We start from the raw sequence: 25,689 nt of genomic DNA, 5'->3' as shown, positions 1-25,689 counted from the left end.
CAATAATAATTTTGAACTTCATTTAGGTGAATTTTCAAATTTTCTTTGTTAATCTTGCGTCCTTGAATAGGAACAAAAAAATGTTTAGAGAAAGAGAGAGAGAGGGGTCATCTTTGGAATGGAAAAAAGGAAGGTGAATAAACCACTATCAGAAGGAAGCAGCCTGCAGCCTAACCCCATCCACCTATAGCCTACAAAACCATCTTCGTTGATTTCCTCCCCATGACATAAACCCTCAGACCATCATCAACATTTTCAGCCGCCATGGTGACATAGCTAACCTTGTCATACCACCCAGACTCAGAGCCAATTGTCAACACCGATATGCCTTTATAAAATTCTTCTCAACCCAGGCCCTCAATGCAATTAGAATTGAAAACGGAAGAAGGTTGGAATACTGTAAACTGAGAGTTAACTTGGCGAAATACGATAATCCTAAACCATATAAGAACAATCCTTCAACCTTCTCGAAAACCCACAAGAACATACCCACACACTATTTTCCCTCAAAGACAACCTGTCATAAGAGACCATCGCTCATATAGAGAGGTAGCAAAACCATCCTCTAAGCAAACTGCAAATCCACTTCCCGATCATGAACCAAATCCTACCTTTAAACTCCTTAAACAACCAAAGCCCAATCAACCACCCTCAAACCCAAACAGATCAACATGAATCCCTACTACCCAACCAACTCCTTGAACCACTCTCCAACGATTTGATTCGGGGAATGAGCAAAAAGAGAATCATGAGCTCAAGGGTTCTTGATGAAGATACTGAAGAAGTGAGAGAGCAACGAGAAGTAGGTGAAACGAGGGTGGCCGATTGCTCTGGATTAAGGGGTAGTCAAATCCTGACCTAGAGGAACTCCTCAATATAAGTGTCATCGTTGTGGCAAATGTAGCATAATCATCTACGATAATTCTTGATCACATCCTTGGTGAAGGAGTCACATGTTTAAGTATTAAATCTTTAGAGGGTATGTTATACTTAATCTCATTTGATTCCTTAGAGGATAATACAACAATGATAGATTGTAAATGGCTTCAACGATGGTTTCTAGAACTAAGAGATGTAAACAGTTCTAGTTCTGCACTTTGGAGAGAGACCTAGATAACAATTTATGGTGTCTTCATTACTGCCTGGAGCTAAGATAACTTTTTCAAAAATTGGGAGTATTTATAGAAAAGTTCTGTCAGTTGATTACACTAGGATGGATTATGCAAGAGTCCTGGTGATAACAGACTATTTTTTGAAAATTAATAACCCAATCCTATTCAGTATTGGAGAAAAAACTTTCAAAATTTTTGCAACAGAAGAACTTGGACTCGATTCAAGTCTTGTTTCCATGAAAACAAAAATTGTAGATCCTCCCCCCAAACATGTTGAGTCAGATGAAGATGACTCATCTGGAAAGTTCAGATGACGATGATCCAAAACATCGGAAAGAAGATGAACCAGCATATCCTCACTCAGTCAATTTTCTCCATGTGGAGGGTAGTCCCATTGCCTTGGAAATTGATACTAACAATCTTAATTATGAGATTATGATTTCCCCCAACAAAACAATAAATACCTTCTCACCTTTGAAAAACCAAAAGCCTCCAAAATATCCACACCCTCCCAAAATACAACTCAACTTTAACTCCCTTATAGGGTCACCACGAGCCAAAGTAGCTTGGGAGAACTCAAAAATTCTTAGCCCTCACATACCCTTCAATCTTTGGAAGACTTAAAACTATCGTGTCCTCCCTCTTTTGAGCCGCCTTTTCCTTTGAGGCCAAAATTGGGCCCAGTGAATAGCCCTTCCAGAAAATCTAGTGGGCCAAAATCCTCATTCCCATACTTTAACCCTTCTACTTTCCCTCATAATCCCACGAGTCCAATCACTTCTAAACCCCTCAGCTCGCCTAAGTACAATTTTAACCTAAGTAAAAATCCTATCCATCCTCAGTCCTTTCAACCCAACTATAGCTTCCAATATAGTAACCCCCTAATTCATACTTCGAATTCCTTTAATCCTCTGTCAAAAACATCCTAAACTAATTTCAAAACTCTTTCCTCATTAGCCTCAACAGCTATCCCTCTTATACCTCTTGGATTTGAAGACTCATCATTTCCCTTTTGAAAGTACAAAGAGAACATAAACGACTTAGAAAGCTAGCTACAAAAGAAAAAAAAAACCCGAAGACAATCCTCTCTTCCCTCCCAAGAAAATCCTCGTCACCCTTCTCGATCCTTAAACCTCCACCAAAACCAAAATGAATCAATAGCCTCTGAAATCAATGACATGGATCTCCAATTGGACATGAATTTTAACGGCCGATTATCTGCTCTCCATGAGAAAATTATGTTCATTTTGGTCCGCCAGAAGGAGGAACGGACGACTAACTTGTAAGCCCCTCTCATATTCTTAACAATATCTGCAATGATTCTCTTTTCGAGGAATTTACGTGGTCTATGGGCCAAAATCAAACAGAGTGTTCTTAGGAAGTTTTTACTCACTCAAGATCCTTCGATTACTTTTATCCAAGAATCTAAATTGGAAAGTATCTAACCTATTCTCAGAAAGTCAATATGGAGATGTAGTGACCTCAAATTTTGTTTTAGCCCATCAAATGGCATCTTCGATGGACTAATCTCCTTGTGGAAAGAATCAAAATTTAAGCTCGCCTTTTATAGATGCGAGAGTAATTGGATTGCACTTGGGGGAACAATAACTTCATCGTGATTTCACTGTCTTCTTATCAATATATATAATTCTTGTAATGCGGATGTGAGAGCAGACACATGGATTAAGATAAGGTAATTTTGCTCAAATTCTTAGCTCCCATGTTTGATAGTAGGGGATTTTAATGAAGTACTAACTACTAAATATCGTGGTAGTCATCAGATTGATGAATCCAATTCATCAAGATTTAGAGACTTTATAAGCAATTTGCAGCTCATTGAAGTTACCCCGTCTGATGGTTAGTTCACATGGTTTAAGGGCAATTCAAAAAGCAAATTGGATAGGGTCTTTGTCCAAGCTAAATGGATTGCGGAATTGCCATCTCTTGTTGTCTCCATCTTCAAAAGAAGTGTTTCGGATCACTATCCTCTCCTACTTCAGTCTTATAATGTTGATTGGGGTCCTAGACCTTTTAAATTTCAGGATGCTTGGCTCACTCACAAGGGATGTCTTGAAATTGTCGATGCTGCTTGGAAAAACTGGAATGGATGTTCATTGATAGATAAACTCAAAATGGCTAAATCTGAACTGAAAGCTTGGAACTTTGACGTGTTTGGAAATATTGACTCACATATGTTACTCTTGGAGAATGAGATACAAAAGTGGGATCTTTCGGCAAATGATCGTGATTTGGAGCCTGAGGAAATCGAGCAACGCTCCATGGCACAACCTGAATTATGATATTGGCTTAAAAAGAAAGAAATTCATTGGGCCCAGAATTCTCGAATCCAATGGCTAAAACTTGGTGATAGGAATTCTAAATTCTTTCACTTATGTGCATCAGTTAGAAGAAGCCAAAATAATATCTCCTTTATACACATCCATCCCTTTCAAGCTCCAGAGAGGTCTCCATCAAGAAGACCACATCGCTCCCTTCCTCTTTGTTTTGGTTGTGGAATTTCTCTTTATACATAAGAACCTAATCAGCACATATACAAATATTGATATATATACATGTTCTAAAATTTCAAGCTTATGTCCTAAATTATTTCAAGTATGTTTTAAAATATTTTGAGTGTGTCCCAAATTATTTCAAGTATGTTTTAAATTATTTTTAACATGTTCCAAAGAAGAAAGCAAGTAATTTTCAAATAATTCTGAGAAATTTCGATGTGTTTTTGGTAATTTTACAGCTGATTTTTAAAATTCCAAAAATGCAGAAATAAAGGATACAATACTATTCATATTTAATTTTTTCATAAATTTACAAATTAGGAAAATCAAAACTCTAGTGCGACTATCTAGAACATGACAAGAATTATATAGAACATATTAAGAACTATTTAGAACACAATAAAAACTATTTGTAACCTAATAAGAACTATTTAGAACAGAACAATGATTATTTAGAACACTAGAAGAACTATTCTGAACATTACTTTTTCCATATTTAGAGCATAAGAACAACCACGTAATATCCTTTTGTCATCAACAAAATAATCAAAAAATTAACATGGGAGAAAAATATGTTATGGAACATATGCTCTAAAAATTTAAGTATATACTCCTCAAAAACACTTAAGTATGTATCCTAAAAATAAAAAGTTTCATAAATATGTTGTTCTAAAAAGTCTTGCGTATGTTTTAAAAATTTTAAGTTTGTTTTCTTAAAATAATTTAAGTATGTTCCCTAAAAAAATAATGTTGTTATTAAAATGTATTGCATATGTTCTAAAAAGTTAAGTATATTTCCTACAAAAAATGGTTAAGTATGTTCTTCTAAAACGTCTTTGCATATGTTCTAAAAAGTATTACATATGTTATAAAATCTAAATTTGTTCTCACATAAAAATGCATTCTCATATAAGATACGTGTTCTCACAAGAGTGTTCCCCTATATATATATATGATGTCGTAGAAGTGAAAATAAGTTTCTTATCATTCAATAAGCATCTTGTATATCATAAAAATTAGGGACAATATAATCCTTATATGAGGGCCAACCTATCCAAATTTCCGGGAATAAAAATACGTTTCAGACGTGGATGATTTATGTTCTTGAAAATCGATGCTTTTTCAAACTCAAAAAACGGACGAAATTCTAAGATATACAAGTAATTTCATGCATACCTCTTCCGGTTGATCCACACCACACTCTATTCTCGTAAGATGATGCAGACTAGTAAGAGCCTGCATGGTGCTACATCACAAGCATATTGAGAACGTAAATAATTATAACCATATACATATAAAATAACAGCAATGTCATGCCAATTTTTGGGCTTATTTGTGAAGTCCATATTCCTTGGTAATCAAAGCCCAACGATCTATGAACTAGCTCATGTTTGACTAGCCAAGCAGACAAACGACCCTCCATCTTGTTTGTATCTCCCTCATTTTTTTATATTTGGATAATATTTTTATATTTGATTTAATAATACGATGAAAATTCGAAAAATTGACTTAGCTGCTTTTAATTCAAAAAAAAAGAATCATCTTTAATTCATTTGGCGTAGACATGTTTGGCTGACACTATGAAACTTGTACTTCTAATAAATTGATTTTCTATGATTGTTTGGTTCACTTGTTATACTTCCCATGAAATTTAACTAACTTTAACTACTTTTGTATAAATAGATCTTTGAACTTTTTTATAATGTGGGTGAAATATATTATTTTAGACTTGGACAAACTAACAATTTAATTATTAAATTTTAATCAACACAAAGATAATCAAGTAAAGCATTTGCATAACTATCACCTCCTATCTTGATTCTAAAAAATCTATATAAAAAAGGGCGTAAATATATATATCATATTTAAATCATAGACGAAGTTCAAAATGTAGCATATCAATTCCAAAAAGCTAGAGAATACCAAGTACTTGCTTACAACATTGTGCTCAATCATTCCAGAGCGCAAAAAAGATATCATGCCTTATAAAAAATTAGCTCAGTTCCAGTAGCAAGAAGTTAGGCCCTGTTCTTTTGGACTTATTTTTAGTTCCATTCAGTTCCAGGCAGTTCAGTTCGGTTCAATGTTGTTTTTGTAGTTCTTATTATTGTTATTACTATTATTATTATTATTATTATTATTAATTATTACTATTAATTATTATTAGTACTATTACATTATTAATTATTATAATAATAATAATTATTATACTATTATTATTGTCATTATCATTATTATAAATTATTATTATTATTATTATTATTATTATTATTATTACTATTATTATTATTATTATTATTATTATTATTATTATTATTATTATTAAATTGCCTCTCACATTTGACGTAATTCTCAAATTGCCCCTCACATTTGGGGAATTCCTCATATACCTCTCAACTTTGACTTTGTGTTCAAAATATCCTTACTATTGACGAAGCCTTGACGACGTTAGGATTTTCTCTCCCTCTCCTCCTACCATCCTCCATTGATGAACCTCTAAGTTTTTTCTCTCCCCTCCCACCGTCTTCCATTGTTATTTTCTTGAATTTTCGGATACATCTGTGCCACTATTTTTTAACTTAGATTTTGTTGTTAATAGAGATTATTATTCATCAAATTCTAAACTAACAAAATAAAATGACATTATAGTTTGTGAAAATAATTCAAAAATTCTACTCAAAATTTCTTGTAGCGTTGGAGCCATGGCGTCGGAAGGAATTTGGTGAATCTAGGCGGCAGAAGGTGGCACAAATAGATGGAGAAGGGCAGAGAGCATTAAGGGGGTTGGGCTTCAACATGCTGTTTGCGGCTGCAACTGCTAGCGTTTGATGCTTGCAGCCACCAGTGGCAGTTGATTATGGTGAGTGCCGCTGCTAAGAACACGTGCTGGCAGCCCTTCGTGGTTGTTGGCTAGAATCTGGGCATAGCTTCCCAACCATTAATCCTTGCTTGGATTCAATAGGTCAGATTTAGTGTAAACAAAAAAAAAATCTTTTGTTTTAATGAATAGTTTTATTTCGTGCATGACTATGGGTTCCCAATTCTGCAAATAACAATTAATGAAGATTGGGTGGACAGAGAACATGGAGGTGAGGGGAAAGGAAAACTTAGAGATTTATCAATGGAGGATGTTGGGAGGGGGGAGAGAGAGAACCCTAATGGCGTTAGAGCGCAATCAATAATAAGGGAATTTTGAGCATACAGTCAAAGTTGATGTACATCTGAGGAATTCTCCAAATGTGAGGGTTAATTTGAGAATTACGTCAAACCTCAGGGCTACCTCAGGAATTTTTTCCCCTTATCATTATCATTATTATAATAATAATAATAATTATTATTATTATCATTTCAGTTCAGTTCAGATTCTCTCAATGCAAAAGAACGAGATCTTTCACTTCTTGTTACACAATCTAGGTACAACATGACTTATTCAAAAATATGCTATGGGACATGGGTCATCACTAATATGCACGCTTCATACTCTCTTTATTACCACCCAAACTAAGCTCTCAAATAAACTTCAAGAGTGCAAATTTTCGACCTCAAACACATTATGCCAATATAATTTAAAAAAAATGGTGAAATTGATAAGGCATCATCAATAGATGAAATAAATTACAAAATCAACTCAAGTTTAGCATTTTAACTCAACTTGTTATGATCAAGGCCCATATTCCAATATTACAATTCGAAACTTCCCTCTTTGCAAAATAATGTAACATGGATTTTTATACTAAAAATTACTGATATGTAATAGGAAAAATTATTTACAATAATTCTAACTATGATTCTTCTGCCAAAAATAATCCCAATTATAGGTTATTTAAGAATAATCCTAAGTATAAGTGAGGTCTTCCAAAATACACCATGAACTGAACAAACCAGTTTAGCAGGTTAAAAACACCACTTATCGTACTCTTATGGGTCATCTACTTAATTATTTCGTATTGTTTTAATCACCCGCCCTTCCCCTCTTCCTCCCCCCACTCTACTCCCCATCTTCCCCTGCCTCCCTCACCCCACTGCCACCTTTCCCCTTACACCACCATCCCTTAAAAAAAAAACCCCATCCCATTGCCACCCCTCCCCTGAAAATAAAACCCCCAACCTCATGACTACCTCTCCCCTTTTCCCCCCACAACACAAAAAACCCATATCCCACTGTCACCCCCTTTACCCGCAAAATACCCTCCCACCCCACTGCACCTCCCCCCTCCCTCCCTCACCCCAAACCCCCTACCTTGAAATAACCCACCCCACTAGAACCCTTCTTCTTTGGTACTTCGTTAGAAAATTACACACGGATGGTTATGTCGCTAGTTCGATGACTGAGAACAATGGTGTGGGGTAGCCTTTTGGGGGGCTGGGGCTATTTTTGGGGGTGGGGAAGGAAGAGGAGGGGAGCTACTAGCAGCAGGTGGGGCAAAAATCGAGGGTGGGGGAGGAAGAGGAAGGGGAAAGAGGGATGATGGCTGGTGGAGGGGGCTGGTGGAAGTGGTGTATGGAAGGATGAGAAGAGGAAGGGTGGGGGTTGGTGGGTGGGTTGATAGTTGAAGAAGTGATGGTGAAGAAGATAGAACAAAGTGAAAAACATTAAAAAAAATGACTTGGTTGACAAGTCTCAAGTCACCTGAGAGTATGGAAGGAAGAGAAGAGGAAGGGGTGGAGGTTGGTGGGTGGGGTCATGGTGAAGAAGATAAAAGAAGTGAAGAAAAATTAAAATAAAAATCTCATCTCATCCCCGCCCCATCACACACCAAACCTATATCCATTCCACCCAACTGAGGTGTGGATAAGGCAGATCTCCTAGTTAACCTGTCCCACTAATATCCTACTCATTTGACCATAGACGTACTTAGAGCTATGTATACTTGGATCTACTATATGATTTGCGTCTCCTACCATGTTACTCTACTTTCCATTTTCATGAGTATTACGTTATTCTATATACTTTTAATTTGGACATGACTCACTTTCATTTTTAATTTTAATACTTTTCATGTATATGCCCACCACTCTCTCCTCCATATATGATAATGTCACAACTAACTTTTATCACATATATTTCCTTTCATAAAACTAGACTTATGAAGCGTGTCATACACAGATGAATATTAATCGATACGCAAATTAACGTTAACTATTAACATTAATCTATAGGCGAATTAGTAAAAACCTCCTTCCCGAAAAAAATCTCAATCCATAGGTTTTTTTTTTTATTTTCCCCTCCAAATAAGCTATATATGCTTCATTTATTGTTAGAACCTTCCTCCGTTTTCTTATAATCGTCACGCTCTTCTCTTTAGTTTGTTTTTTAATTGTCGCACATCTGCTTTTTCCTTATATGATAACCTATCACATCAACTTTTCACACTTTTCCATCTTATATACCTACCATACATTTTAATAATCAACCCAAAGCCTTCCCAGCTACCTTATTTTTCTCTCCCCTATATTATTTTAATCCTTCTTTTACATTTCTCAAAACCAAACATTCTCTTATTGTACTTTTTCCTTATTTTTTTGCAAAATTTTCTTGGTTTTTCTCCAAAGTGAAGTGTAATATTTAAAAAGAAATGTAGGAAGTATTATTAGTTAGTACTTGTTAGTATACTCATTTTTTAACTCATTTAAATGAGTTGTAATTGGTAGATTCTTATGAATCTCAAGGTGCGAGCTTCATGCAGAGAGCTCTTAGTTGCAACATAATCCCTCCATCCCAAAATATAGTTCCCATTTCATTTTGTATATAAGAATTAAATAAAAAATGATTGTGGTGTACTTACGTATGAGTTCTTTTTTTGAAACTATTGTCATTAGAAAATGAAAAAGAATAGGAACATTAAATGAGTTGATATGTGAAAAGGGGGGAGAGAGAGAGAGAGAGAGAGTAACAAGTCTATTTTGTTATACCCAACTAATGAGATTGAATAAGCATTAAAATGAGATGTCAAACACATGTGAAAAGGATGAAAGGGTGTAAAAAATATGTTCTAAAATATAAACAAGAGAAATGAAAAAATATATATTTTAAAACACTGAAAATAAAATATATGAATTATATTTTGATACGGAGGGAATATAATTTGTTGTTGTATTCAATAAGCATTATAGGGCCAGGGACTAGAAAGTTTCTATATCATTCGGAAACGTCGATATCGCGTCTCATTTCTTATGTAATGACGACGACAAAATTATCACTAGTCTTGTCCCTAAAAGCATGGGAAGTTCTTCAATGGTAATTCAAGTTATGAACATTATGGGCCTAGAGTCCTGATCTACTATGTGGGCATGTAAATTTTATTTGTAAATGCTCTGTGTTATTTACAGGACACCTGTTAATGTACAGGTGGCAATAAATATGTTTAGCTTTACCAAGATTTATGTACATATAAATATAGGTTGTAATGAAGGCATCGTAGATAGATATTTTTGGTGAGATAATAGAAAAGCTTGGTGAGCACCATCTGATTGAGTGATACCCCTCTTGTATTCTAGGATTGTGGCTATACATTTACTTACAGTTTCATATGGTATCAAAGCAGGATTTACCTGTCTCGAATTGAGTGAGTTTTTCTTGAAGTGAAGAAAAGAAAAAGGAGTCATCTTGCTCCCTGAAACACTCCAAAACACAAAGAGAATGATGAAAAACGGAAAGGATGGAGACTAGGAGGTATTTTCTGGTGTCGATAATGGAGGTAATTCCTATAATGATCCTCTATATCTGTCGAGTTTGGATAACCCAAGGAATAAATTGGTATCTGTTGTGTTTAATGGAAACAATTAATTGAGGTGGACGAGAAATGTGAAGAGAGTAGAGGTGACTATGGGCCGGTTCGGGTCGCGGCAAAAAAAATTACCCCTTGGTCGGGCCGGACCGTGCCACCATTCGGGCCAAAATTTTGTGCCCAAAGCCCGCTATTTTGGGCCAAAATTAGCGGGCTTTTCGGATCAAAATCGGGTTGGGCCAAAAATTAGACTAAAAAGTCATTTTGGCTTGCCCCAAACCCTGCCCAAAGCCAAAAAAATCTGGGCCGGGCTGGGTCCGACCACGGGCCAAAATTCAGCCCAATACCTGGTCTAAAACCGAGCTGGGCCGAGCCAAAATGATCAGCTCTACAAGAGAGCTTTAGGAGCGAAGAACCAAATAGGCTTCCTTGATGGTACTATCAAGAAGCCAGATGAGAAAAGCAAAGACTTTGATCGATGGCAGAGGTTTGATTACATGGTTGCTAGCTGGCTGTTATATGTTATATTCCATGAATGAAGAGATATATGATTATTTTACAGACTGTGAGACATATGTTGAGTTGTGGAATAAGGTAGGAGAAAGATATGGTCAGTCAAATGGGCCAATGATTAATCAGCTTAAGAAAAAAATTGATAGCTTGAAGCAGGAAAATAACACATTGATGGTTTATTTAGTAAGCTTAAGAGGTTATGGGATGAAATGAAAAGTGATAGAAAGTTTCCTATGTGTGAATGTGGAGTATTAAAGAGTTGCACTTGTGATTTCTTGAAGAGGTTGGTGGATTTCGAGTAGAAAGAGAAACTGATGCAGTTCTTACTGGTATTGAATAATGGATTTGACAGCACCATAACAAACTTACTGTCAATGGATCCACTATCATAGATAAACAGAGCTTATGCTATTGCCGCACAGATAGAAAAACAGAAGGAGATCAATGTATGGAGGATTGGATTATTAAGTGGAGGCTAGCGCGATGACTGTTCAAAAAGGTGGGAGAGTTGGAGGCTTCACGTCATGGAGAGGAGGATACCAGAGTTGAAAAAGGGATTGGAAAAGAGAGAAATATGACAAGAAGTGTGACTATTGCATGGGGGTGGGACATACAAGAGACACTTGTTTCAAGTTGAATGGGCCTCCTAACTGGTTCCTGGAACTGACGGCAACGAAAGGGGGAAATATTGGAGGAAACCTAGCAGCCAATGTGCAAGCTAAAGGTGGAGGGGAGTATGCTGACAATCCTCTAGATGGTGAAGAGAACTACCCAGGAATGGATCCCAAGCCGGTGAATGCAGTAGTGCAGAAGATGATGAAGGTGATGAAAGGAAAGAGTCTGAGAGATGAAGGGGGAGCAGCATGTCCAATGCTTCCAACAATTGTGCAGGTAAAATGTCTAACACAAGAACCTTGAATGTTGTTGATGATAATAAAATGAGTAAAAGTAGTGTATATATGGATATTAGACACTAGTGCTACATATGACACGACAAGTGATGAGACCATTTTGAAAAACAATTTCTGAAGGAGAGGATAATAGTAGGTCTACCTGATGGAAGTAAGAAGTATGTGAGTGTTGGGAAGATAAAAGTGAACGAGAAATTCACTCTTAATGACGTAATGATGGTGAAAGATTTTAAGCACAACCTGTTATCAATAAAAAAAAGTCGTTACTGATAATAAACTTACATTGTATTTTACTGAAGATGAATGTGTGTTTCAGGTCCAAGCATCTGATGAGAGGGTGGCACAAGGAAGAAGAAAGGGAAATCTTTACTTATTTGAATATGAACATGTCTTTGATGAATGTAATAACTACATTAACTCTGTAGTAATTGATGTGGTGTGAGTGTAGTTGTGCCTAGTAGTCAAGTGAATTACAATGTTGCTGATTTGGATGTAACTCATATCAGCTTACGGCATGCTTCTTTATCTAAAATGAAACATATTGAATTATTCAGATGTTCAACTTTACATAGCTATGGATGTGATGTGTGTATGTTGGCAAAGTCTCACAAGTTACCATTCCATAGAAGTGAGAATAGAGCAGAAAATTGCTTTGAGCTCATCCACATAAACTTGTGGGCACCATATAAAACACAATCCATGAATGGTGCATCCTACTGTGTGACCATTGTGGATGATCATAGTCGATGAATGTGGACTTATCTATTTGCATAACAAAGAACAAGTATGCAAAATGGTTTGTGATTTTATAGAAATGGTGAAGACTCTATTTGAAAGAGAGATAAAACAAGGTTAGATCCGATAATGGCACTGAAATAGTGAGGGAAGAGTGTGCTCAATTCTTCTTGAATAAAGGAATTCTCCATCAAACTAGCACAACCGGAACTCAAGAACAAAATGCTAGAGTTGAGAGAAAACATAAACATTTGCTTGACATGGGTAGAGCTCTTAGAATACAATTCAACTTGCCAAAGAAGTTTTAGGGTGATTGTATATTAACAACAACCTACTTCATAAATGTTTTGCCAAGTTCAGTGATTAATTGGCAAACACCATTTAAAATATTGTTTAAAAGAAACCTGATTATGAAAGATTGAGGGTGTTTGGGTGCTTGTGCTATGCACATAGTAGGGAAAGAAAGAAGGATAGATAAATTTAATCCCAGGGCAAGAATATGCATATTTCTAGGATATCCTTTCTCACAAAAAGGATAAAAGGTGTATAATATTGAGTCACATATAACATTTGTCTCTAGGGATGTTATGTTTTATGAGAAGACATTTCCTTCCAAGAATCTTAGAAACATAGGTTAAGTCGGAGCAACATGTAAATGACTTACCACAGGTGAGCTTTGAACATCCCGAAGAACAGATGGAAAGAAGTAGAAATAATATAAGAACGTATCAGGATGATCATGAAGAGGAAGGTATTGGGGAAACCGAGGAAAGAGATAATAACGGAGAAGAGCATGTCATGATAGACCGTGTGGTGAATAAGTAGAAGGTGACAACAATCAACAAAGAATGGGAGTCATTCCTGCAGACACAGGGATGAGAAGATCCTCAAGGACTGTTAAAAGGCCTGATAAGCTCAAGGATTATGTATTTTCTGTTATGAAGAGCAAAAATGAAAATGAGGATCTTAAAGAAACATTCTCTTCAAGTTTGGTGCCCAAATGACAACACAGAGCCACCCAGCTATGACTTAGCAATTAAAGACTTCACTAGGATGGATGCAAGCCATGAGAAGAGAAATTCTTGCATTGGAGGAAAACGAAACGTGTGAGGTATGTGACCTACCAAAGGGGAAGAAGGCAATATGATCCAAATGGGTGTATAAAGCTAAATTGCATCCAGATGGAAATGTCGAAAGATTGAAAGCAAGGGTGGTGGCTCTAGGATTCCACCAAGTTGAGGGTAAAGACTACACTGACACTTTTTCTCCTATGGCAAAAATAGCTACAGTGAAAATAGTGATATCAGTGGCCTTGATGAAAGGATGGGAAATATTCCATGTGTATGTAGATGACATGATGGTGACATGGACTTCTATAAGTCAGATTGAGGAAGTAAATAAGCACTTACATGAAGCTTTTACCATCAACAACCTAGGAGGTCTAAAGTACTTCCAAGGAATCGAAAAGAAGAACAGATAGAGGTACCACTCTCTCACAACAAGTATATCAGAGAGCTTATAGAAGATGCTGATATGTGTGATAGCAAACCAGTGGTTTCTCCACTTCCAGCAGGATTGAAATTGTCAACTGAAGATGGAGAGGTCTTGAACTATCCAGAAACATACCAAAGACTTATAGGAAGGTTTCTATACTTGGGAATCACTAGACTTGACTTGTCTTACTCGATACAACACCTTAGTCAATTCGTAAAGTGTCCTAAAGTGCCTCATTTGAAGGCTGCATATCACATCATCAAGTATCTTAGAGGCACTCCCTCACTAGGTTGGCTCTATTCTTCAAAAGGTGCCATGAACGTGACTGCATACAGTGACTCAGACTGGCGCTCCTGTAAATTTAGTAGCAGGTCCTTAAGTGCGTATTATATTTTTCTTGGAAACAATCTAGTCTCCTGGAAAACAAAGAAGCAAAGGACGTAGGGATGGCAATTGGGCGGGGCGGGTGCGAAGGATGGTACCTCCACATCCGCACCCACATAAAATTTCAATCCCCATCCCCGCCCCACCACCCATTGCGGGGGAAAATTCCAGACCCATCCCCGCCCCACCAGGTACTTATTTATACCCATCACCGCCCCACCACCCGCATGGGTACCCGCACCCGCTTCATGCCCACGTCGTACCCACTTCATCCCCACCCCCACCATATGCATGGGTATCCACACCCGCGTCATACCCACATATTAATATTTTGCAAGATAAAATTACTAATAATATAAGTATATAAATATAATTTTAATCATATATATGTTGGTCGGGCGGGGATAGGGCGAGTGGGCGGGGATGGGGCGGGGCAGGCGGGGATGGGGTGGGGATAGCATAAAATCCATACCCGCTCAACCACCCATTGCGGGTAGGATTTTAATCCTCATTCCCGCCCCATCCCCGCCAAACCTAGACCCATCCCCGCCCAACTTGGGCGGGGATGGGGCGGGTCTCCTACTTGACCCGCCCCACTGCCATCCCTAAAAGAACGGTTAGTAAATCCACAACGGAAGCGGAATACAGAAGCATGTCCAGCACTACAAGTGAACTAACCTGGGTCAGGGCTACTAGAAGATCTAAATGTTCATGTTAAGCTTCCCATTTCTCTTTACTGTGACAAGAAAGCAGCTGAACACATCGCTCAAAATCCGATATTCCATGAAAGAACTAAACACCACTCTCGAGATTGTCATTCTGTCAAATGTAGAGAGTGGTTTCATCAAAACTAAACACGTGAATAGTTCTCTACAGTTGACAGATGTGTTAACAAAGGCTTTACCTTCCATATAGCACAGATTCTTATGTTCCACGCTTGGACTTGCAACCCCAGCTTGAAGAGGGGGTATGAAGATTATGGGCCTAGAGTCCTGATCTAACTATGTGGGCTTGTACATATTTATTTGTAAATGCTCTATGTTATTTGTAGGACACTTGTAAATGTACAGGTGCCAGTAAATACGTTTACCTTTACCTAGGTTTATGTACATATAAATATAGGTTGTAATAAAGACATCGTAAATAGATATTTTTAGTGAGATAATAGAGAAGCTTGGTTAGCACCATCTGATTGAGTGACGTCCCTCTCGTATTCTGGGATTGTGGTTGTACATTTACTTATAGTTTCATACAAGTGTAAATGGATACAACATATACATTCTCAACTAATTTTTCCCCAAAATCAAGCGCACTTTAATAGCAAGTTCTTGTCTACGCAGAAAATATCACTTACAATCGGTGTAAATTCTACGTAGAAAAAAAATACTCCCTTCAACAACTAAGAGAGATTGAAATGGCCCTCAAGATGCTCTCAGCCAAACGAAATGCCACAAGAGAAGGGAACCAATCAACCGTTTATAGAGATCAAATGGAAAAAGAAGCTGCTGCACATTCAAGTGATCATCTTTCTGACATTTCCATAGCTTCAAGAAATTCAGCAAAGCTCGAGTATTTTGGTTCCCAACCAATTTCTGCACGAGTTTTAGAATTGTTCAATCTTTTACCAAGCGCATCGTTAGTACCTGCACCAATGATTTTCCAGATACTAGTTAAAAGCAGCTTCTTCTTAGTTAACCGTTGGTTAAAGATCCCAAAAAATTGGGCCCCGAATTAATAGAGAACACTTGAAAAGCCCAAAAGACTCATGGTTAACAAATTTAACAATTAACAATATACCCATAGTAAGCTAACTAACATTAGCTATTTAGTCCAACTCTAGTTATGACAAGCTTTTCCAGAATGCAGAACACAGGAAAGAACAGCTCCAAATTATGCATATGAGATTTGATGCAACCTTCTTTTTGATTGTTAGGGGGGAGGGGGAAGAAGGGGAAATGAACTATGAACCTTTCTCTGGGACAAGTAAATTTTCAATTGCTTACTGTCCCAAGTTCATTTACCTGTAAACCCCTCAAACTTCCCGCTGAATTTTCCGCTCCCATTAACCAAGTCCATTATTTCTTGCCTGCATATCATAGGAAAAAGTTTGGGGAAGGGGGTAAAAGTCGTAAGACTTGGAAAAGCAACCAACTGAAAAATGAATTGGAAGAGAACTATTCAAGGATAATCCAAGACAGAAAGATCACCTTGATAAAGGATGATTATCACAACCCAAAAAAACTCTCGCACGATATTTCTTTTTCATGATTGCAATTGCTAGCGATGCTGCATCCTAACAGAAAATCACCCGAAAAAGGTGTGAAATGCAGAATTTCTCATGAAGCAGTACCAATCAGGCAATCACATGAAAATACTAATAAAACAAGTTACATAAAACACATTAAGCTTCCTTTCTGGAAAAAAAGAGGCAGCATAAACCTTCTATTGGTAGCCACTAATGAATAGAACCTAAAACCAGAATCAAACAAATTTCAGCTAGGATTATGGAGGTAAAATGAAGCTAATATAACATTAATTCTAGATCTAATGTCTAATTAAACGCCAAGCTATGATGATAGTTTCTTACCTAGTTGTCACAGTATTAAAATTCAAAATTCAATGTCTAAGAGAGATACAAAGGCTCATGTGATGATGAAATAATTAATAAGCAATTGCATAGAGAAGAGGTCTTACTTCATAATGAATAAGGTTGACAAAGTGATCTGGACGAAGTTCAACCTTCCCTTGCTTTAACCAATAAGTGTGAGCACCTCTATCCGCTTTGTATGAATAATTAAGGTTGTTATCCACAACTTAAATTCTCATTCCATACTAAGTTACTAGGGTTACTGTTATGCAAATTGACACATCTGCAAAGGCAAGTACAAAAAGGATATATAGAGTCCTGACAGTCGTACAGCACAACCACCATGATCGAAAACAACACTTTCTGCTTGTAGAAGAACTTCTGTCCTAGGGCTCCTTCCCATTGGTACAGTAGGGGTGTGCTGTATAATCATGAAGAAAGAGAGACTTCATTAGTATCAGATAAACACAAACCTACTACCTTGATAAAAGAAAACTGAGACGTTCACAGTTCTTAGAGCTTAAATCAGCTGCAATAGATAGGCAGTCTATAGTATACATAAATCTTTTCAGCACAGACAAACATCTATATACTTTATAAGAGAAATGAGGGAATATCAAATATAAGCTGACCCGGTTGTTGTTTACACAAACGGAAAAACAGAGGGGTGGGGGGGAGTTCAGAAAGTTACAAAACCACGTGGCAGCTTGTGATCAGCTTCTCATTTCTCATTCTAGCAAATTCTCATATATAAATGAGTTCAAGTGAGAAGGCTCCGTTTTGTGGGAAGTGAGAAGGGTTGTATGTGTGTCTCTAAGCGAGGCAAAATGAAAAGAAAAAGAGTTATGTTGTGACTCTAACGCTTTCTCACTTCTCACTTATAAGACCCCTTCTGACCAAATTCTGACACTCTCTCGCTTTTTATATATATATATATATATATATATATATATATATATATATATATATAGAAGTGAGTTATATGAGAATGCATACTTATATGAGAAATGAGAATGAATTTTACACGCTATAATCTTATGAATAAGTGATATAACTCTAATGAAAAAGTGATGTAATCCAAAAACAAAACAAATTTTTTTTTGAATTCAAATTTTTTTAGAGGGATATAATCTAATGAATAAGTGTTGTAACTCTAAACCAATCGTGTGGTTGAGATTTATTCTCATTTCTCATGTAAGGAGCATTCTCATGTGATCCTGCCTATATATATATATATATATATATATATATATATATATATATATATATATATATATATATATATAATGCAAAATAGTGTAGTAGTGGACAGTATAGTTTAGCCACTATTACAAGGTAAAGCTTCCTTGAAGTTCTTGGTACATGGGCCAAATATTCTCATTTGACATAGGACAATATCATATAATTTGGACAAATTCCTGTTGCATTTTAGGCCGTAGAAAAGTTGTTAGGACTGTGTTCTATGTCTGAGGAATTTGCTTCACAAGTGAAATGTATTGCAATGGAATTGTACCAGGACAACATTAATCAATGGTAGCATGAGAAAGGAATTGGTTTATCGGCTAACGCGACAATGATAGCAGGAAAGCATTATTGAATATAAATATGCTATGAGAAAGATTGCTATCTTGTAATATAGTACTTCATATATAAAATTTGGGATCAATATGCAAACTGGATATAGAGGTATTTTTCTTTATTCATATTGATCAAATACAGCTCAGCATGTTGACCTAAAAACACAAGAGCATATGATGATAATAATAAAAATGTAGTATAGGAGATTTACCACCTCATCACAACTTCCATTGTCAGAACAGTCTACTAGTGCAGTGCTTGAAGTGAAAACAAACGATCCTTCACCATTCCAGCTTGATGCTGCTTCCCTATTAGCAAGAAAAACAATTGATAGGAGACAGAAGGTTAGGTGGGTTTTGAATTCAGTAAGTACAAAAAAAAACCACTTGCAAGGGACAAACTAATTTGTAAATGAAGAAGTTGACCCATGACAATATCATTGGTAAAACAAAACACAGTAACCATTAAAAAAAACCATAAGGGAGCGCTGTTTATGGGTGCATTAGGTTGTCTGAATAGTAGTTTCTTCACTTTTTTCATCTGTGGCACTCGAGCAGAGTTCGGAAAAAGGGATTAATGGAAATCATTTGTGCGGATTTTGGGTCAGCATTCAATAAGTAGCATACCAGAGAGGTACTATGTTATATTTGTTTCCCCCCTGGGATTCCCACATAATTTGCATTGATTTTGAAGGCTGATATATCAGTGAGATATAGGTTCAGATCATTGTTTATCGGCATTAACTTAGTCCATTGAATTCTTTGTGGCCCAACTGCATGTATTACATGCCTATTCGCCTAGTATTACAGATCTTTGAATTTAGAATGGTTAGTGTTTTACTGCCGCAAGTAGGCAAAAAAAAAATCAACCAAGTTAGTAATCTTGTTCGTGATGTATGATCTTATATAATTAGTTTGGAGCCCATTCCATCTAACTTCAAGCACAATCCAGCTTAGCATTCATGCAAGAACCAAAAGCTTGAGCTCTTATGCGTTCTGTTCTGTTTATTGTCTTTTTTTTTTTTTTAACCATGTCTTTATTTCCTTTGATGTCTGTCCTTGAATCTAAGATTGCTGTTGATTTATGCATGAAGGTCACTTCATCAAGGAATGTCATGCCAAGATTCAAGAAATATGTACTCACCTAACATCCCCCGCATAATCTGAACTCCTTGATGGAGGAGCACAGAAGATAACATACGGAAACTGGCGGGGCAGCATAGTTCCCTTCAGTATAGGAGTTATTCCAATTTTTATCAATTCATCATGATGATCTGTAGTCACTGTCTTCCCATATACTTGACATCCCAGATGGTCCTAGCCAATAAAATGAACTCTTGAATCAGCAATTTTCTTCTTCAACAATAGGATATCGCAGATATGATTAATACACAATAATTTATTCACCATTCCTGCGAACATTACTTATCTTGAAATAATAACGTGTTAAGTTCACAGGCCAAAAAATTTACTCCCTCCCATAATATACAAGTCAGATTATCAAAAATGCAAACTATTTTGCTAATGTGGGAAAGTATCGCACTCCTTTCTCATCTCCTTCCCTTCTCACTGCAGCTGTTCGTCCTAAAAATCTAATGACATACTGCACCGCTGCTAAAAACCCAGCAATGGCTACCCAAATGAATGCTGATCCTCAAAATCCGTTCTCCTCTTCTCACAGAAATTGCTCCTAACGATCAAAATATGAGATGCTTAAATCTCCATAGATAGCTACCTATTATTCCAAAGCTTCAATGGTTTCTTCATTTTGTCTTTCATTCGTATGGATTTATGATTTATCTTTATGGTCAAATTTAAGTGATTGTGGCTTTAAAAAGTTAGACAAGTTCTGCATTGATATTTTTGCAGTGAATTTAGAGATGTATATCTGTAATTTGAAGAGAACAGTAGGGAAATTTGCATAAAGGGAAATTCAATTCAGGAAATAAACCTGCATATCTAGAAAAATGCTTTCAATTGATGAGCTTGTAACAATTTCACAGCAATGTTCATAGCTAATACACCTACAGGATACAGCCACAGAAACTGTATACTGGAGATAAATGTTAAACCTAAAATACTGGAAGTACCCTCCACAGATGTCTTGCTACGAAACTTGTACACTGAAGAAACTATCAATATAGGCAGTAAGTACACATAACCAAATGACCATATGACTATTTTGTCAAAACCTGCTCCATTTTATTCAAAAGAATAAGGGACCTCTACCGAATCCCCGGATCAAGCATCTTGCATATGTCCACATTAAAAAAAAAAAAGGGACCTCTCTCAAGGATAAAATAATTGTTCACCATGCTGCGACAAGAACTTTGTAGATGGTCCACATTTCTCTCTTAATCAAAGACTCTCTTGACCAGCCAAGCAGCAATGGAGGTAAAAAGAAAGCCCTAATTTAATGTATTCTACGGATGAAGACTGGAATTTCTGTTATTTGGTCGAGACCTGTCTTAATCCTTACATCAATTATACAAAGCCAAACAAATCTATACTACTCAACTCAACAAGATTAATTAATGCCTTAATGGACTAAACACCATCTAATTGAATGCAATATTTTGACATTATTTCAAACTTTCCATTCTTAGTAATACTATAGTTTAAAAGGAAATTATTCAATTTATACATTGTTATTTTAAGAATTGTAATCACAACATACTGTTGTTGTTTTACAAAGCCAAATTACACAGGAATCGTACAAAATCCGAGGTGACGATTATACCTGACTCCATTGTTGAGCTACTAATCGGCCAAGAACACCAGGTCCAACAATTAGCAAATCATTCTCACCAACTTCCACAGATGATGTTGTTCCTGAAATTATCAACAAGAAAATCAAAGAATTTCTCTCTCTTTCTCAATTCCATACAGAAATCATTTAAGAACTCTCTAAAATTAAAGAAAAGTATAGCATTTTGGAAATCAAAACATAAAATTGAGAGAGACAAAAGGATATTACCGATGGCAGAAGAAGAGGTTGCTCGGACAGCGGACGCCATTGAAGACGACAGTGATAATGGTGGTAGAAAATTGGAATTTGGCGGAGTTTGACAATGCGATAGATGCGATGTCCAGCAATTTGAGGAGAGAGAAATTTTGGTGGGAAAAAAAGTGTGTGAGTGTGAGGGTGAGGGTGAGGGTGAGGGTGAGGGTGAGGGTGAGGGTCCAAATACTTTGAGAGATGGAATCCCGCTGATGGCCATGGGGATTGCAACTGCGAAATGTTGGGGATGTTATTGTTGGGTGTCACTTTTACGCAGGGAATTCCTAATCGTGATAAGGATATCTCAAGGGTAAAATTGGAATTTCATCAAAATTTAAGTTTTTTTTTTTTCTCAATTTTTTTAAATTCTTAGTTCTAGAGATGGCTAAATAGCTATGGTAGCGTCTGGTTCGAGCATGGGTAAGGGAAATGAATCCAGAAATGATCAAAAGGAGAAAGGAAAAGAATGATCATGAATTCCCTTGTTTGTTTGGTTTAAACCGTGAAAGGGAATGATATGCTCACTGATTCCCTTTGTAACTGTTTGGTTTTTAAAAAAGGGAATCAACCATTCTATTATATTATACTCCCTCCGGTCTTTATTTGTTTACCCTTATTTTATTTTGGGATGTCCCTTAGCAGTTACTCCTTTATTTTGTTTCTATTTCTGAAATGGGACCACTAACTTTTCATCGCACATACGCACATACATTCAACTTTAATATAAAATAATAGTTTCTCTTTCTTTCTATGACCCACAACATTATTTCTCCTAAAACTCTGTGAAAAAAAGGGGTAAACTAATAAAGACCTGAGGGAGTAGTTGTTTTGACCTATGATTGTGCAGCAAAAAATATAAAGTCAAGCTAAGTGATTTTTTTTTTATTAGGAAATTAAGTCAACCCAAGGGCTAACCTCTACAAGGCTACTAGCATGTAGGAAACACCAACACATTGGCTGGTAAGGCATGCATAACATGCTAAGGATATACCCCAGCATAATGCTGGGGGTAAGGATCGAACCCTTGACCTCAGTTTAGCTAGATAGCAGAGTAATAAACACATTGTCTATTGGTCATTAAGTGATAGGAGAGAAAAAATAGTTGGCTGGGGTAAAAAAAAGTAAGAAAGAGAATTAAAAATTGAGATGATGTTTTTTTTTGTTCATTGTTAAGTAGGATGGTTGGGAAAAAAAATATGAAGGTGATATTTTTTTGGCGAGAAAAAGTTACAGACGGAGTGGATGATCTTAGCTAATGCTTCCTGCATTGTACTCCCTCTATTTTTTTTATCTTTCTCACTTGGGATCTTGGCACTATTCATACTTAAAGAGAATCTTCTTCATATTTTTCAATTTATAAGAAAATTTATAGTCATACAGGGTCTTGTTTGATTCGTCTCGGTTAGTACATTAATAATATTCAATCGTTACAATTTTTACTAATATATAATGAAAGATATTCAAGTTCAAAGAGGTGCATTCAGAGACTCACACGAGAAAGTAAGGATGATAAAAAAACAGAGGACTACCAATTTGCTTGTGAAGTCATTGACTCTCTGACAATGAGCTGCTGCACATGCATCTGCCTTTTCTGACATGCGAAAAGAAGTGGTTCTCACATCTAATTTCATGTCAAATTCCCTATCGGTCTGTTTGGTAGTTGGTTATAAATGGTGGTTATGGGAATGAATTTGCATGTAAATTTGTGAAGAAAAATTATTGTTCATTCCTATGGTAATGCTAATTCATCCTAAAGTATCTATTTTTATTCTTAAATTTTCATTCCCATCCAATACCAATTTGTAGGTGGTAATGAGTGGTAATGAAAATTGCTTCCATTTGGAGAAAAAACACAAGTTTAGAGGTGAGATTGCTTTCCCAAAAGGAGAAAAAGTACAAACTTGGAGGTTGAAATTGCCTTCCCATGGAGATTATAAGGGTCCTTCCCTTATAACATTACACTTAAAATAAACTCATTTCCATTACCAACATTTATTACCGACTACCAAACGGACCGTATGTAGATTGTTGAGCTGCTGTTTAGTAGCATGAAGCTCTAAAATGGCAGCCACATTCCTCTACGTTGATGTCAATATCTTGCTTTACAGAATTAACCACATCTTGGGGATTAACATCAGTAAATGATATTGCTTCTTCAAGCTCCTCAGCGTGTTCTTCTAAAGTCTTTGAAGTTTCAAGCATGGAATGCTTGGACTCAGTAATGGTTTTTAGTCTTTGTTTATATATATATTTTTTGATAACAGGTAAAGAAGAAAATAAAACAAGTTAGAGTCCTTTTCTGGCCTTATTGGCCAAATTGGGGGCTCTTAATACTTCTTTCCTTTTGACTTTCGTACATCTAAACTGTTGGAATGTACTAGCTAGGTTCTTCACTTCTTTAATTATGTGGTAGATATCTTTGTTGCAATGTTCCAGATTATGCAGTGATTGAATTATTTTGACGCAATCCGTTTTGATTTGTATATATGCGCACCTTCACTGTAGGTCTTTTGTTGCTTAAAGGACTGCTCTTGCTTCAGTTTGTAGGGGGAAATAGCGAAAATTCTTTTTGACTTGAGCTCGGGTGGGTTTCCTTGTTGTGATGTCCAAGCTATCGCTGCTTGCCATTCATTTCTTTTGCACTTTGTTTTCCATGATCCATCTACCAGTATTATCATGGGGTATTGATGAAATCTGTTCCTTATAGTCCAATCCTCTGGTCCTTGATGATTTTGTTTTGTCGTAGAATTTACTCCCCAAACCTAAGTTGCTTCCATGTGTCTCTTCTCTTCTCTTTCTCTCTCTCTCTCTCTCTCAGAGAGAGAGAGAGAAAGAGATAATCATGTGGGAGCCCAATGGTTGGAGCTCCCACCTCTCAACCTCATGGTCGAGAGTTCGATTCTCATCAACCCCATATTTGGGGTGTTTGTGTGGATTTATGCTTTTGGGTATAAGTCCCAGTTTCCATTCTCTGGAAGTTTTCTTATGGGTTGGGATCCCCTTCTTACCCCCTAACTCATGAGGGATGAGCCTGCTTAAGACAGTAAATTACCAAATCAAAGAAAAAAAATTATATATATATCTCTATTATATAAGCCAAGGAAGGAGGTGTGGTGTCCTCTTTTGAAGTGACTAGAATACCCTCTAATAATCTAAAACAATGTTTTTCTTTTTATAAAAAATTGAAAAATGAGAAATCAATGAAACTTGTCATATGAGTAAGTCAAATAGAATATGAAATCAATTAGAATCTTCAACCAAAAAAGTTTGCAATATATCGTGATAACATAATATTTCATATTTACAAAGTTCAAACAATATAGTTTATTAACATTTATAATTGTTACAGAACTATACTAAAGTCGCGAAAAGAAATTATTATATCATCTACTAAATTTTTCAGTGACGGTATTGAACAATTAAAAATCATTCACCTTTAATTTAAAAAGATAATAACATCTACAAAAGAACCTCAATAATTTACATCACTACCAAAATAATTTTAGATAACAAATATGTCCATTTGTATATACCTACCTAAGATTATCACGCACGCATCGCGTGCATATGCAACTAGTATATATATATTCAAGGAAGTATGAAGGTAGTGATTTGCAAATTGAAAGTATATATGAAGGTTTTAAGTAACTTGTATGCCGAGAAAATAAAACTTGCAGAAAAGTAAGCTAAATTTATACTAAAGTAAATTAAATATCTATAAAGTACATTAACTAACAATTTCAATTATGTGGTTGATAATCTTACATATTTCGAAACATTGAAATATTTTTTTTAACGCATGCTCTCACCGTTCCGTTGGATGGAGGAGGGATTGGCGGGTCATTCACGATTAATTAATATCAAATATTTTGTTAAAACCTATTACTTCAATAGGGATAGCAGTGTACCATTGCACATGGATGTAGGTTCAAATCCTACATAGATTGGTGATTTACATGAGTCAAATAGCCTTATCCTTGTTAGAGTTAAAAAATTAGCATTGTTGGTGTGATTTGAACTTTTATATATGAACAAGTACATCAGTTTGAAGTAAATTTCTTGCAAGTAAATGAAACAATTCTAAAGTAATTCAAAATGTCTTAAAAGTATAGGACAATAACTTAAAAGTAAATA

The 25,689-nt window shown here is 36.1% G+C and overlaps 2 protein-coding genes across 2 annotated transcripts; one reads left to right on the top strand and one right to left on the bottom strand.

Moving 5' to 3' along the window:
• The first annotated feature begins 9,820 nt into the window (after positions 1 to 9,820).
• Positions 9,821 to 12,326, top strand: LOC104896350 (uncharacterized). The gene is made up of 2 exons (XM_010683096.3): positions 9,821 to 11,757; positions 12,094 to 12,326. The coding sequence occupies exons 1-2, from the start codon at positions 11,464 to 11,466 to the stop codon at positions 12,217 to 12,219; spliced, it is 420 nt and encodes a 139-aa protein (XP_010681398.2). The 5' UTR covers positions 9,821 to 11,463; the 3' UTR covers positions 12,220 to 12,326.
• A 3,226-nt stretch (positions 12,327 to 15,552) lies between these two features.
• On the bottom strand, positions 15,553 to 22,048 carry LOC104896349 (uncharacterized). Its single transcript, XM_057395885.1, has 9 exons — positions 21,532 to 22,048; positions 21,295 to 21,386; positions 19,699 to 19,871; positions 18,770 to 18,863; positions 17,277 to 17,398; positions 17,085 to 17,163; positions 16,598 to 16,683; positions 16,412 to 16,476; positions 15,553 to 16,033 (listed from the first exon to the last, which is right to left on the bottom strand). The coding sequence occupies exons 1-9, from the start codon at positions 21,773 to 21,775 to the stop codon at positions 15,912 to 15,914; spliced, it is 1,077 nt and encodes a 358-aa protein (XP_057251868.1). The 5' UTR covers positions 21,776 to 22,048; the 3' UTR covers positions 15,553 to 15,911.
• Positions 22,049 to 25,689: the final 3,641 nt, after the last annotated feature.

Source organism: Beta vulgaris, chromosome 6 (genome assembly GCF_026745355.1).
Source record: "Beta vulgaris subsp. vulgaris cultivar EL10 chromosome 6, EL10.2, whole genome shotgun sequence".
NCBI classification, from domain to species: Eukaryota; Viridiplantae; Streptophyta; class Magnoliopsida; order Caryophyllales; family Amaranthaceae; genus Beta; species Beta vulgaris.
The sequence above is the reverse complement of the archived record's forward strand: the minus strand, read 5'-3'. Positions and strand labels throughout refer to the sequence as shown.

Bases quoted from the DNA above. Each gene is read 5' to 3' on its own strand.
- LOC104896350 (XM_010683096.3), top strand. From the start codon at position 11,464: ATGGGGGTGGGACATACAAGAGACACTTGTTTCAAGTTGAATGGGCCT. The intron at 11,758-12,093 runs GTAAAATGTCTA...TGTGTGTTTCAG, and splicing joins TGCTTCCAACAATTGTGCAG to GTCCAAGCATCTGATGAGAG.
- LOC104896349 (XM_057395885.1), bottom strand. From the start codon at position 21,775: ATGGCCATCAGCGGGATTCCATCTCTCAAAGTATTTGGACCCTCACCC. The intron at 18,864-19,698 runs GTGAGTACATAT...TCTTGCTAATAG, and splicing joins GATTATGCGGGGGATGTTAG to GGAAGCAGCATCAAGCTGGA. The intron at 16,684-17,084 runs GTAAGACCTCTT...ATTTTCTGTTAG, and splicing joins TCAACCTTATTCATTATGAA to GATGCAGCATCGCTAGCAAT.